This window comes from Tupaia chinensis, unplaced genomic scaffold (assembly GCF_000334495.1).
Source record: "Tupaia chinensis unplaced genomic scaffold, TupChi_1.0 Scaffold000096_1, whole genome shotgun sequence".
Classification (NCBI taxonomy): domain Eukaryota; kingdom Metazoa; phylum Chordata; class Mammalia; order Scandentia; family Tupaiidae; genus Tupaia; species Tupaia belangeri.
The window spans coordinates 5045523-5061157 of NW_006159558.1; the positions used below are offsets into that span (position 1 = coordinate 5045523).

Here is a 15635-nt window from a genome sequence, read left to right on the forward strand (position 1 = left end):
ATGGGAATAGTCTGTGTTATTTTAGATAATTATCCCGGAAATGAGAAGGAAAGTATCAAAACCTTTCTTTCTTCTGTTCTTTCTCTCACAAACAGTTCATGGAAGAAAGAAGTCGTTACGCAGTAAATGACTGATTGAACTCTTTGGCTTAAAAGACTGATGCATTAGTAAGTTTTAAAATTTCACTTGGAGTTCTTTGGTTAAAATGAGTCAGTTAGCAAGAGTTATTTGAGGATGGAACCAGGGGACAGCATTTCGTGCCTGCCAAAGGAGAAGCAGAAATACGGGATGTGAACTCCATGGTCACAGCTTTAGGGTGATACGAAGTCACAGGGCCAATTAGCAAAATCTATAAGCAATGAAGCCAGAGAGCTTGTGGCCTGACTGAAGGCCATATGGTAGGACACACGCTGGAAGTGCAGGAGCAGTCAGGACGGCAAACGCCAGTGTGGTCCGAATGACATCGTAAGTCTGCGAGTGTGGGTTTCTCTAGTCCCAGGGGCCCAGGACTAATGATGGCCAGAGGTGTAAACTCAGGACTGACCCAAGAACAGAGACCAGGGAAGAAAAGAGAAGCCTAGACCAGACCCTAAGGTGAACGCCCTGAGTAATACAGGCCAACAACTTGCAGGGAAACAGCAGAAGCAATAAGAGAGCAATGTTCCTACCGGAAGGAAAAACAGATTTTGTGCACGCAGGATTGCCGCCTGGCTACTCGAGGCAGAAGAGCTCATGTTTGACGCATTAGCAGTTGGAAGGACGATTTCCTCTGAGTCGCTCAGGAAAAACTGCGAAGAGAATGTTTTTCAATGAATTAGTGTAAAGGAGGTTAAAAAATCAGCAGTTTGGTGGAAAGGTCATTAATTACTGTGTCCCCTGTGTGTCGTTAGGACTGTGCAAACAATCCGATGTCTCTATTTTAAATGTGAGTGATAGTTTTCCTCTTTTCCTTTTTGAAGCTTTGGGTATTTCTATTGAATAAGTAAATAACTATTTATTATTGTGCTACATATGGAATAGAGGATCCCAGAAGCTCAAGACTATGTTAAGTAAATGGAAGCACTTCTCTCAGACATTACGTTAAGAATGCACAAAGCAGAAGCAGGGGTGTGGTGAGACTCATGTGTGTGCATCGCTGTGTGAGCTTTAAACTCTCTACCGTGAAACCCAAGCCTTTGGATCTTTTATTTTTTATTTCTTTTTAGTATTTGCACCATCTTGTTTTAAACAGTAAGAGAGTCAATAGTGGGACTGGCAGGTGGTGTGGTGGTTAAGGGTGTTGGACTCCCACATGGCTGACTGTGGTTCGAGTCCTGGACCTGGCAGCTTGCTTTCTCACTTTCTCTCTATCTCTCTCACTCTGTTCTTCTCTGATCAAATTAAAAAATAAAATAATATAAATAAAATAATTCTTAAAAATAAAGAGTCAATAGTTTTCTGTAAATTTTTGGTTTTAAGAAGGAAAACAAAGGACTAGCAGTCAGTGTAATGGCTATGCTGCTGGACTCCCATGTAGTCAACTGCGGTTTGAGTCCCAGACCTGGTGGCTTAAACTCATGCCGGGCACGTGTGCGTGTGTGCCCAAGATCCTGAAAGGAGAATGGAGGAGAAGTGAGTGTGGCTTAGCCACCCCCTTAGGGGTGATTTCTTGCTTTCTGTCTGTCTCTCTCTGTCTTTCTGGAGAGTGCACATGCCCTATAGTAAAAAAAAAAAAAAAAAAGAAGGAAAATTGATTGTATGAGCAAAATCAACCATCATCAAGGATTTACAAGTAATGGATACATTTGTATGTACTAAACATGTAGGGCACAGGGCAACAATACATAGTCATTTACTTATTCAACAGAAATATCCAGACCTTCAAAAAGGAAAAGAGGAAAACTATTACTCACATTTAAAGTACAGAGATACATTTGTACCTATTACCTGTAAATGCTTGATAGCATGCATTATGAAGGACTAAAATTTGAGAAGACGGAAATTCTCAGACTGTTGAAAAAACTTTCTGTTTTTTATTTTGTTTTTGCCAGATAGCACACGTGCTCACGTGGGTGGAGGGTATGAAGAGAGGGTAGGAGAAAGCACCCCCAGTGGGGTGTGTTCAAGCCTCAATCCCTTCTCCTCCATCTCTCCATCCTGTTGGGGTTTCAGACATCCATGCACATGTGCTGGTGTGCTTTCAAGCTCTTAGGGCCGTGATGCAAACCAAGGATGGCCATGTGGAATCTGGCTCCCTTAGCGAGGACACTGGGCCGGCTCTAAAAAGGTATTTTAGTTAAAAACAAAAGAGCCAATCTCCAGAAAATAAGATACTTAGCTGTGAGGTTGCTGTCATCAGTGCCTGTGCCCGGAAGGTAGGAGGGACCTGACACCCCTCACCCAGCCTGTGCCACGGCAGCACAGGCTATCAAAGGGCCCAAGATCAGTCACTGCTCTATACCATGACCAGGGGTTAGAATGTTCTGGAAAGATGAGCCAGAGAATCATGACTTGGGTCCAGTCCCTTTTACTGAAAGACATTGAATTTATCCATAAATCAAGGCTGTGTTTACTGCACAGGGTTAACCGTACCTTTTCAAGGTTAAAAAGTTAAATATTTCTGGGCCAGCAGGCGGCATGGAGGTTTAATTGGATAAACATCCCACATGGCCAACTGTGCCAGTTTGAGTCCTGGATACAATGGCTTATAAAACACACCGGGGGTGTGAGCGTGCATGTCCAAAATCCCAACAGGAGAATAAAGGAGATGGGATTGCAGCATGGCCATCCCTCCCGGAGGGAGATTTCTCACTTGCTCTCTCTCTTTTTGGCAAGTAACATGCACCTTACAGCAAACGAACTAACTAACCAACCATCAAACAACAACAACAAAAACAGTCAAAATGTCCTGTATTGTAGGGTTGCTTTGTTTGCTTCTACCGATCTATTAATTCTTCCTTGGAGACATAGCTTGTCAAATACTTCAGCTCATTTACTTGGGCAGATCAGAAGGCATTTGATTAGTATCTTCTTGGGGACATTCCTCTCATATTCCAAGAGTGATACCACCATTTGACAAAATCCAGCAAGATGCTGATTTAAAAATCAAAGAAATGTAGTAATTTCCTTCTTTACTGTGAAAGAACTTATCAAAATGATCTCAATCCCTCGTTGAACAACAGATATATTAATTCTTCGGGAAAAGTTGTATCAGAAAAAAAATAGACGGCAAAATTTCTTGGCAAACATCGGGCTCTAAAATTGCACATTCAGATTAGACAGATCCTGCACCCAATTGATTTAAATATTAGGGAACGAACAGATGACAAATAAGACTGTCTAAGGCACCCAGGATCTTGAAAAAATAATGAACAAGAACTTTTTGGTGATATCTCTATAACCAAGAAACTAAATAAGTAAAGACAGGGTGTTACGTTTTTGCACACCATGAGTAGAAAACACCGTGTGGAAGCTGTCCTGCAAGGAGCTTGTGTAATAATGTGGTGGCTCAATCTAGAACACCAATAGAAAACCGTGGCCATCACAGGACAATGCGCCCCGAAGCCCCCTCTCCTATCTCTTTGTAGTATTTATTAACTACCCCTAAGATCAAGAAGCTCTTCATTCTATCTGGAATCAATCACTCTACAAGTGTGAGTCAGCTTCCTTTCTTCTGTCTTCTTTGTCACATTAAAATAAAACTCATGATGGTCCCTAGTTAGAGCCACTTAAACACTCAAGAGAGTTACTAACCCCTTGTCTACCTTCCTTCCAGGTTAAGCTGTCCCAGGTTTCTCCACAGAATGAATTTCTAGTGTCATCATTATTTGGAGAACTCCTCTCTGGACCCATTTTAATTTTCTACATCCTTCATCATAATTGGGTAAATAATACCATGCTGAACATAACATGTAAGAAAGTGCGGATGAACACCATGTCTTTTCAACTTTACTTCCAGATTTTACATTTCCCAGACAATGGAAAATATATCAAAATCAGAATTAGGTTTTTCCAAGTCGTCCTAAATTACGAACACATGATATAATCTTGTTTTGTGCCTGGTGAAGGAATCACGTTTGTGGTTTGTTGGAACTAAAAGCTAGGCAGCTACTAGTTAACTACAACTCACTCCTTGCCTGCATGATTCACAAATTTACATAAGATTTATTTTTAATAAATCTGTCAGAAATTCTCAGGAGGAATTGCAAAATGATGTGGGCAATCACAGGACAGTGGTTTCAGAGTGTCAGGAAAGAAAGGGGCAGTGCCGTCCAGCTCTCTCTGAGACCCTCACAAATGATTCTGCGCTGTCAGCTGGAAACGGAACGAATCCAGATCATTTGCAATTTGGTACCAAACCCCTACATCTGGAGAAAACATGGTTAACTATTGCTTGTCTCCACTCTAGATCGTGGTGTTTGAACATCAGGTGTTAAAGATACCCTAGTGTTTGGGGCCAGCAGATGGCGTAGTGGTTATGTTGCTGACTCCCACATGTCCGACTGTTGTCTGAGTCCTGCACCTGATAGCTTGAAACTTACCTTGGGCATATGTGCGTGCATGCCCAAGGTCCTAGGAGGAGAATGGAGGAGAAGAGATTGTGGTGTGGCCATCCCTTCTTGGGGGTGATTTCTCCCTTTCCCTCTCACCCCTCCTTGGCAAGCATGCCCTAAGGCAAAAACCTCTACACCTCCCCCACCCACACCCCCCAAAAAAAGGATACCCTGGTGAGATCTGACAATTTATTTAAAATACAATGACCTGGACATTTCATCATTCATATCAGTGTGTAATTCTTGAGATTAAAAAGAGCAAATTTTCTGCACATGTGTTTCTTCTCACTCTGGCTCACCTGAGGGCTGTTAATGTGCCAACTCAGGATAAATATCAGCTACTAGAAGGCACCGTCGAGCCCTGTGTGGACTGGCCACACCCGCCGTCAACAGCACAACTGTCTCCCTCCTCACACTTCACACTCCCCTCTGGGTGAAGACAGCAATGGCCATGACAATGGACATGGCCTCAAGGGCCGTGACATTTCATGTCATCTCTGTAGCCTCCCATGGAGCTGCCATGAGAAAGAGTGAGAAATTGTGCCACGGAGCCGCCCTCTCCCTCACGGGGGCGGAGGCAGAAGCACCCTCTTTTAGAAAGCACAGCTGTAGCCGTTGCATGCTGGATTGAATGGGTAGCCATTAGTGTCACCGAAGCAGCTACGGGCAAGTTTCCAAAATTGCCCTGGGACGGGCCAGGGAAGGAAGAACACCCTGCCTGGGTGGGCCCCGACTCATCCCTGGACTTACCATGTTGAACACAGCCATGGTTAAGATGATGGCCGTGGTGATGACCGTGAGGGAGATCCGGGGCCAGGGCCGGTTTGCGATGATGCCTGAAGACTTCAGAAGCCACATGAGTGAGGCAGAGGCCTTTTTGCTGCATTGCTAGGAGGAGGGAGAGAAAAAGAAATGCATTCCTATTTCTGTATTCTCCAAGACACTTAACGATGCCATATAAACACAAGAAGCACCAACATCATTTGTAGATTAAACAAGTAGATTCCCCTCCCCTCCCCTGAAGACCTACTCCAAGTCATACACCTTACTAAAGTTATGTTGACATCATTGTCATAAATTAAGCACAAATTAAATTCATATACAAAGGTATGATGTCCACGTACGTCTTTTAAAATCGACCTGAAGTTCTGTTATTTAATAATTCATTTGGGAAAGTGAAAATACTGGTGAATTAAGTGACTCTAGGGGAAGTACTGGGTCTCAGACAGTAGCTGCCATGAATAAAGTGGTTATCACAAATCCAGCCGAAAACAGGCCGTCTAACGTAATGGCTATGTCGCTGGACTCCCACGTAGTCGACCGCGGTTCGTGTCCCGGACCCGGTGGCTTAAAAAAACTCATGCCGGGCGCGTGTGCGTGCATGCCCAAGATCCCGAGAGGAGAATGGAGGAGAAGGGATTGCGGCGTGACCATCCCCCCTGGGGGGTGATTTCTCGCTTTCTGTCTCTAAGTCTCTCTCTGTCTGTCTGGCGAGCGCACGCGCCCTACAGTGAAAATCTCTCCAAAAAAAAAAAAAAGAATATGACCCAGGCTAGGGTTGTCAAAAAAGTCATGATGCATTTTTCTGCATAGAAAAACAAAAAAAGTGACCAGCAGATGGCATAATGGTTACATCACTAGACTCCCACATGATTGACCATGGTTTGAGTCCCAGACCCAGTGGCTTTAAACTCAGGCCTGGCATGTGTGTGTTTGTGTCCAAAAATCCCAAGAGGAGGAGAAGGGATTGCGGTGTGGTCATCCCCCTGGGGGATGATTTCTCATCTTTCGTCTCTCTCTGTCTCTGGTGAGCATATATGCCCTATAGAAAAAATTTCTCTAAAACAAAAACAAACAAAAAAAGCCAAACTTTTCCCAATATTTGGTGCCTGCCACTGCAGGGACACCACCCAGAGGTGTCAGGTGTGAGGCGTGATGCCAGCACCTCTTCTCATCTCGGGGTAGGAGGCTTTCTCCCACACCACGAAGCACTCGTAAATTTCTTTCTTTCTTTCAATTTGGCCAGAGGGTATGTGCGCCCCACTGAGAAAGTGAGATACAGAGAGAGTGAGAAAGCACCCACCATTGGGATGGTCCCTTCTCCTCCATTTCTCCCCTCTTCTGGGATCTTGGGCACACACACCAGGTCTGGGGCTTGAACCCTGCAGTTGGCCCTGCAGGATCCAGCCTCCTTAACCACATACTAGGGGCTGGCCTGTAAAACATTTCTAAACAACTTTTGATGATGCTGAGAAACATCTCGTCTAAAATGTACTCTCTAAATGTTTTTCAGTGCACAGTTCAGTAGTGTTAACAGTTTATATACTAGCACTAGAAATGTTTCCTTTTGCAAAGTCGAAACTCTGTGTCTATTGAACAGCTCCTCCTTTCTCCTTCTGCTTAGCCTTGGCAAACACCATGCCACTTCCAGAGTCCGTAATTCTGACGACAATCCACACCTCACGTAGAGAAGCCATGTGGTACTTATCTTTCTGTGACTGGCTTATTTCTCTCAGCATAAAGTCCTCAAGGCTCGTCATGTTGTAGTATATGACAGGACTTCCCTTTTTTGTTTTTAAAGTTTATTTATTTCTTCCATAAATGAGAGAGAGAGAGAGAGAGTGAGAGAGAGAGCGAGAAACAGCACGACCAAAGCGTCTTCATGCCACGATCCACGCTCAGCTCCAGACAACCTGGATCATGGGCTCTGTGCATGCCTGGCATGTTCAGGGAGGTCTCTGGATGCAAACAGAGAACCTTGCCATGTGGTCAGACTCCCGTTGCATCACGCTTTGCCACTGCTCTCGTGTCTAGTTCCTCCCTTTTGGAAGGCTGAACAAAATTCCACGGTGTGGGTAGATCGTATTTTCTTTATCGTCTGTCCATGGACACGTGGGTTGCCTCTTCTAGCTATTGTGAATAAAGCTGTTATGCCCATGGTTTTTTTAGAATTTTTTAAAATTTTTATTATCATCATAATCTTCTTTTTTTTTTTTTTGAGAGATTTTCACTGTAGGGCGCGTGCGCTCGCCAGACAGACAGAGAGAGACTTAGAGACAGAAAGCGAGAAATCACCCCCCGGGGGGATGGTCACGCCGCAATCCCTTCTCCTCCATTCTCCTCTCGGGATCTTGGGCACGCACGCACACGCGCCCGGCGTGAGTTTTAAGCCACCGGGTCCGGGACACGAACCGCGGTCGACTACGTGGGAGTCCAGCGACATAGCCATTACGCTAACTACTGGTTCCCACAATCATCTTTATATTACATTGGATTACATATAACTTTACAGCATATTACATTGCTTTTTTAAAAGGGAATGCCATGCATGTCAGTCAACTGCCCATGGGTTTTGAAGAAGCTTTTTTGATACAGAAGGGATTGGAGTCTTACAAAATGAGAGCTAGCATTCCCCCACTCTTTATCGTGGGTGAGACACTGGTCTGTGGGCTCTCAGTGGATGAGGTCATGCTGAGGCCACCTTCTCAGGGAGACACCTCTGTGATCTTCTCCGTCTTCCTGGTGGCAGGAGGACAGAAGCACAGTGTCCTGCTAAGGTGTGGGCAGCCCGAACTCTGTCCGTGTGGTGCTGTGGGGGCGCCTATGTGTCATCTGGGGTGATGAGCACTACTCGGGACTTCTCCAGGGACCTACATTTTAACCTTCATGCTCAAGAACTTGTGGCCCCACTGTGATGTGTTCCAGATGCATTTTTTTTTTGAAATAGACGATTTAACAAAGATTTAGGAGGAATAAACACATTGTACCCTTTGGCCTGTACTACCACTTTAACCTGATGGAAGATCTGATGTGACATCTCTGCACCTCGTAGAGAATATTCCAAATAGCACAGACATGCAGCACTTCTATTTCCCTACCTCTCTCACACGTTTTCAGCATTATTCCCAATACTGTGGGCACAGCACTGCAATACGTTAAATGTTGAAACAACGAAATGAGATTCGGTAATGTAGGACAAGGGGGTGTTAGAAGGCAGAGACCCAGCCAGTGCCCCCAGTTCACACCGCCGAACTACGAGAATCCATCCCTGTAAGTTATGATCCTCTGTGGCCTCAGTTTTCTCACGTCTAAATGGGGATCAGGTGGCAATAGTAACGGTCCCTTCCTTCCTGGTCTCAGAGGTTTCAAAGAGCCATGTGACATAAGGCACTTGGGAAAGGATTCAGAAGCATTCACTCATCTCGTTATTTCAATAAAGAAAACTATTTTTCAGAAACGTGAGTGGCTGAAAATCTGTTTACGTCTCTATGAACAACCACAAAACCTTCCTTCCTACTAAGGTCTTCTTTTCCTTCCAGTTTCTGATGTTAAAAGATGGAGAATGTCTGCCTCCACTGACATGGACAGGGGACACTGTTCTGGCTCACTCCCTTGGCTGATTTTCCTGGGCCCTTCCTTAGTTTCTCTGGGACCCTGTCTGGGATTTGAACCAGCATTACCCAAGGCTCCAGGGGCTGCCAGGAGCCGAATCACTGGCTGTGCCAGGAGGCCGACTAGGCCAAGCTGTGCAGGACACTCTGGCAGGTAAGGCTGGAACCAGGTCTGCACCTCGGGCTCTGAACAAGAACGGGCTTCTGACAGGGTTTGGTGCCGGCCTCAAGTCTGCTGTCCGTGCGATGCCTCAGCGCCATGAGCGCGCACTCCTTTAGAGCGTCACAGGGCAGGCAAGCACCCTCCGGGGACTCTGTTCTCTTCCTGCTTCCTGCCTGCCACTCCCACAGACACACTCAGGTCTGGGTTCCACAGCAGAAGCTGCAACGGGGTGTGAAGGCTGAGGCTCAAATGAACAGCAGACTCATCTAGCCCAGACTCCGATAGATGATGGCCTTTGGCTTGATCCCACAAATTAAGGCATATTTACGCATCCTGATGATTGTGAACCATGTTTTCATTTAAAAGAAAACGACTAGAATCAATGCTTCTGTGTGTGAAATTGTGATCACTTCTGTACACGTAAGGTATATACATATAATAGTGAAAATGCTAAGTGAAGAAAACACAAAACTCAGTTCAGGAGAAAGTTTAGATCTAGCTCAGAGTGCATATCCTGCTTAGCTGGGTAAAACACTGTCTAGTTACTATACAGATGTGTCTCCAAGGTCATAAAACGGAAGCAAGTTACTCTGTCGGGAATGAGTGCTGGCAATCTTGCCCACTGTGCTGTGTATTAGCAGTTGGCTATAGTCTGCATACAGGCTGATGGTGTGCTGAAACACACGTGGGCAGGAGCCGCTTCCTGACCACGCCAAAGAAATGACAAATTGGTGTTCAGAGCCACCCTGGGCTCAGGACAGATCCAGGGTGCACTCGGTTCAATTCCTTTCCCCAAAGAGTTTCCACACAAGCCTCAGAGCCCCTGCACAATTGATTTAAAATTCATCACGTCAAATACTCCTTGTTCTGGAGGGCAGGGAGGCAGGTGGCTAGCCTCCCACCCCTCCCCGAGTAAAGCAAACAAAACCATTCTGAAGCATAAAGCCTTGGCTAATGTGCTGGTAGCAAGGCCAAGCAAGTCAATGACAGAGCTGTATGCCCTGAACGAGGAAGATAAAGACCCCGAGGGACAGAGAAACCGATGGTGTGGCCCAGGGGAGAACAAACCCTCTGGTCCTAACATGGGAGGAGCCCACTTCAGGGAAGATGGAGAACCCCGATTGTGTGTGCGGTTTGCTACAACAATTTCGATGGCTCTTGATATTTAACATGCTTTAGTTTTTCTGTTTCAGGTTAAGTATGAAAATAAAGGCCCTGGTGACAAAAAATGTGAATCAGAATTCCGACTACCCCAGTGAAAGATTCTGAAAGATGACATCTCATGGAACGTCCGGGTTTTTATTCAGAAATAGCTATTTAACTGAAAATGCGCTAACTCCTGCTGTGAGCCTGGAGCAATTTAGTCATTGGCTTTGATCTTCAGTTTCCTCCCATTTCTGATCAGTGAGACCCATGGTCAGGGGGCCTCGGTGGATCCTGCGACCTGCTCCTTAGGGCGAGCCCCTCGTGAACTCTCCAGAATGCTCCTGGCTGGTACCTCCACACCCGGCTACTGGCAAACTTAAGGCTGACACTAACTTGGTGGGGGATGTAAAAGAAAATAAAGTGTGCATTCGTAGGTGAACCTGCCACGGGGCTGGCGGTGAGTACAGTGAACGATGTGGTGTGGGAGGAGAGAAAGGAGGTGAGAACCCCAGTTCTTAAACTAGCACTGGAGAGTCACACTATGCATGTAAAATGTTCCCACATTTGATTTGAGTTAAAACAAAAGTAAACAAGTGAAAAACAGCAAAACAACTCGTGAAAAATATCAGCCAGTCTTCTTCCCTCCTCCTCTCTCATTGTTCCCTTCCTTCCTCCCTCTCCCTCCCATATTTTGACCATTTTTTACTGAAAACATCTGCTAGTTTCTCACTATAGAGTTAATTCCTGTTTTTTTCTTTTTGAGAGGTTATCGCCTTAGAGCATGTGTACTCCCTAGAGAGAGACAGAGAGAGAGAGAGACAGACACAGTGAGAGGGAAAGTGAGAAATCATCCCTCAGGATGATGACCATACCACAATCCCTTCTTTCTTTCTTTTTTTTTTTTTAAGAGTTTTTTGCTATAGGGCATGTGCACTCGCCAGACAGACTACATGAGAGTCCAGCAACATAGCCATTATGCTAACTGCTGGCCCCCACAATCCCTTCTTTTTCGTGCTCTTTTTGGGATTTTAGGCACGCACACACACGTGCCCAGTGTGATTTTGAAGCCACCATGTCTAGGACTTGAATTGCGGTTGGCCATGTGGGAGTCTAGCAATGTAACTGCTATGCCATCTGCTGATCTCTCTAGAATTTCTGATAATTTAGTGTAATAATTATTACAGTAAAATGCACTTACAATTTTTCATTACTGTCCACTTAAAAAATAGGATGAACTACCTGAAAAGAAGCATATGCTTATATTAAATGATGCTTCAAAAACTATAAGCAAAAAATTAAAAAAAGTTATATCAGAATGGCTGAGTAGAAATCTTTCATTATTAAAAAATCAGAACCTGGGGCCAGCACGTGTCAGTGGTTAAGGTGCTGGACTTCCACATGGCCGAATGTAGTTTGAATCCTAGATCCTGTGCTTAAGATTCATGAGTGTATGTATGTGTGTGCCCAAAGCCATAGGAGGAGAATGGAGAAGAAGGGATTGTGGCATGGCCATCACCCTTGGAGGTGATTTCTCACTTTGTCTCTTGCTATCTCTGTAGCTCTCCAGCAAATTCACGTGCCCTATGACAAAAACCTTAGCAACAACAACAACAAAATTAGAACCCAGGTCAAAATGTTGCTTAAAAACTGTGGTGATTATGTTTTCCATATTAATAGGAGCTTTTGTACATTTGCCTAAACAAACATTTACTTTGGTGATTTAATTGGCTAGGGTCTGTGGTTTTGAGTGACAAAAAACAAGCTAGAGCATTAATTACTTGTAACATTAAATGACACAGGGCCTGTCATGTGTTCTTTGATTATCTAACTGCCCTTAAATTTCCTAAAGGGGGACTTCTTCAGTTAATCATATTTTACAAAATATCACATTGTGTAAGTACATCCATTTCTTCTTCTCCTTTTTAACTGCCAGAGAGTACATGCACTTGCCAGAGAGAGACAGAGAGAGGGAGGAAGCACCCAGCAAAAGGCGTGTCACACTACAGGTCTCTCCCCTCTCTTTGGGCACACATGCATAGGTACCTGGCTTATCATTTAAGCTGTCAGGGCCAGGATTTGAACACGATTGGCCACGAGGGATCTGACTCTCTCAACAACCAGGCTTTGGTGCTGGCCCACCCACTTCTTCCTTATTCCCTGGATTAGCCACGTTCCTGGGCCATTCTTCCACTGAGACACAGATGGCACTGTTCATGTTCTTTGCTGAGAAGCAGAGCTGGTTAAGGACAGTGACCACATCCCTCTTTTCTTTGTATTTCCAGAGGCCAACACAGCACCTGCCAAAAAGCAAGAACTCCAGGGCCAGCAGGCAGCAGAGAGGTTGAGGCGCTGTACTCCCACATGACCCACCACGATCCCAGACCTGGAGGCTTGAAAATCAGGCTGATGTATGTGCCCCAAATCCCAAAAAGAGGGTGGAAAAGAAGGAATTGAGACATGGCCATCCTCCCTGGGGGTGATTTCTTACTTTCTCTCTCTCCAGTGAGCACATGAGCCCTATGGCATGAAACTAGAATGAAAAAAGCCAGAATTCCACAAATGCTTGCTGAGCACATCAGAAAGTTACCAGGGTACAGAAATGAAGAGGGAACTTGGAGCTGGAGGGCTGAGGCTAGGGGGTCGGCCCGGGAATGTCCAGAACAGGACACGGGCTACTGTACCTGGAACACGAGGAAGTGGCTTCAATGCCCACAGGTTAAAGAACACGCTGCCTTAGGGCTGCAGAAGTCAGGCAGCTGGGACTGAGACCCCTGAATACAAACCAGAGCCTCACAAAGCTTTCCCTCAGGTAAGGAGGTCCAGAAGAGCTCCCCTCACTGACCCAGAAATATCAATAGACTTGCACTGATAAATCCAGACCATAAATAGGGTTCTGGGGGTTGAGATTTTACTGTCTGCTTTATAATGAGATTCTCAAACTGAGGGGTTATTAGTCTGGTTAAAATCCAGACGAAGTCCCAGGCTCAGGCAGAGCAGGAATAATAGCATTGCTCGTAATGATACTCTATACCCAGGGAGCAGGGTCACCCAGGTAGGGTGGGGGGACAGTCTCTACTACCAAATATGACCCCAAAGAGAGGAAACATGATGAATTCTACACAGAACTGGATTACATGGAAGAGTCAACAGATCTAACTGTTAGATTTAGTGCCGTAAGACCTACAGTCCACACAATAGTCTGAAATAGCCTCTAAAACACAATTACAACAATAAAAAAGGGCTCCAAGTCTCTAGTGAGTTAGCGGATTGTTCAGAGAAAATAACAGGTATACTTTTAAAAAGAACCACACAGACTATCTAGAAATGAAAATGTAGATGCTGAAATTAAAAACTTAACAGTTATGCCAAGGAGGGTAACGTAGATCTGAGAAGATAACTCATAAAACAGCCTAGAAGGATAAAGAGATGAAAAATGTGAGAGGTTAAGACACAGAAGATACAATGAAAAAAGTCATCATATGTCTAATAAAAGTTTGAGAGAACTAAACACACACACACACACACACACACACCAGAGAAGAAACAAAATAAGAGGAAATACAGGGCAAGGAAGTTGGGACCAGGAGCAGGACATGAGGTCTGTGGTTGGGACACGCTGAGTCCCATTCAGGAACAGTGGAATTAACTGACACAGGACCACCAGAACCCCACTGCCCACAAAGACAAGGACAAAGCAAACATGCGAAACAGCCGAAGGGAAAGACGTACTGCCCACAGATGGACACGGTTACAGACTCCAGACCTCTCCTAGTGCAACAGAAGCTAGAGAGACACGGGGCTGTGCTTGCCAATGTTAGAAAGCATGATTGCCACAATGAGGAAAACTAAACAATTTTAAAATACAAAACCTGAGAGGGCATAGGAGGGGACTTGAAAAGATTTGTGAAAAAAATGGAATTGAGTTTATTTGGTGCAAAAAGTTTCAAAATCAGTGCATAGTTTGTCTTTTTTTTTCTTTTCGCCAAAGGGCACTGGTGTGCACTCACCAGAGAGAGAGCTAGAGAGACACAGACAGAAAAACAGCACCCCTTAAGGGTCACGCTACAATCCCTTCTCCATGCTTCCGGCCTGTGGGATCTGGGGCACACAGGCACATGTGACTGGCATGATATCTCAGCTGCTGGGGCGAGGACTTGAACTGTGCTATCAGTCATTTGGAATCAACTTCTTTCCCCACTGGACCACTGGGCTGGTCCTTCATAGTATTTTCATAATGTGCATTTTCTGTGAACTTTTTGTAGTCCCTCATTTTGTACACAAACTCTCACAGAAAGGATTATCCAGGGAAGCGCTTTGGTAATGCGGAATCCAGTCTTGGGAGTGTGGATGGTATCTGAGAGAAAGTGAACGAGACATCGTTCAATGGGAGTAACGGCAGCAGTGAGCAACTTGAGTAGTTTAAGCACAGGAAAACTTAGCGCCAGCATGAAAAATGGGAAAGGTGATCAGATTGACAGCGCAGTCCTGGTAGTTTCCAAAAAGAAGATGGAGATATTAATGGATCTTGTTAATTATGTGGACAGGCGCGTTACAAGGTTTAAGGTCATAACTAAAATAAAACAGACTAGAATACAGAACTTCCGAGTCAGTACGGGACATAAAGGAGAAAAGCAAAAAGAACTCTACTGGTAAGAGAAGTCAAAATAATAAATAGAAGCAAAGAAGATGCATAGTGGATAAAAAGGAAACAAAAAGATTGTAGCAGTACTTACAAAACACATAAAGGCACTACACTTATCAAGAAAAAGAGGGAGTTTTTTTTGGGTCACATACACCTCAATGCTGTTTACCAGAGACACACCTAAACCGCACATAATGACAAGGGAAAGCTACAAGGAGAAAGAAAAGGGGACACGAGGCACATTTTAACCAAAAGAAAGCTGGCAGAGTTGACTGACATTAGAGAAAATAGACTTCAGGGAAACACCCCCCCGTGGGGTAGAAAGCTCTCCCGCCAGCAGGTGTGTGACCTACTTTCCTTCCCCACAGTGACCCACCTCTGCTTTGGTCTCTGCCGGAACGAGGTGGTGGGCTGCACGCACGTTCTCGCTGCTGCACAAAGCACAAGGTCACCGCGTGGAGAGAGACATTTCTGCTGACATGTCCAGCATCTCCATGTGCTAACCTGGCATCCTGTTCTACAGCTATGTCGGGGCTTTATTTGTTGTATTTTGGGCTGGCATTTTGGTCCGTCACTCTCCTCTATTCGTTATGCAGATGGAAGTCTCCTCGGGTGTTAGGAAGTTAATCAACAGTAAATGTGCACTTACGGTTATTGCTGTGACCACTGCAATGGCAACTGACAACTGAGTTCTTGCCAAGTGTTATGAGACTGTGACCTTGACTCTTATCTGAGTTTCTACCTAGACAAATTAGATCATT

General features: G+C 44.9%; 1 protein-coding gene across 1 annotated transcript in view; it reads right to left on the reverse strand.

Annotated features, from left to right (window-relative positions):
- The window catches only part of ADCY2 (adenylate cyclase 2), a 393152-nt gene that overhangs the window by 48797 nt on the left and 328720 nt on the right, over positions 1–15635 (reverse strand). The window contains exons 16-17 of the mRNA XM_014585843.1: positions 5283–5420; positions 669–788 (exon numbers count right to left, since the gene is read on the reverse strand). Coding sequence (XP_014441329.1) covers positions 669–788; positions 5283–5420 — 258 coding nt within the window. The remainder of the gene's footprint in view (positions 1–668; positions 789–5282; positions 5421–15635) is intronic.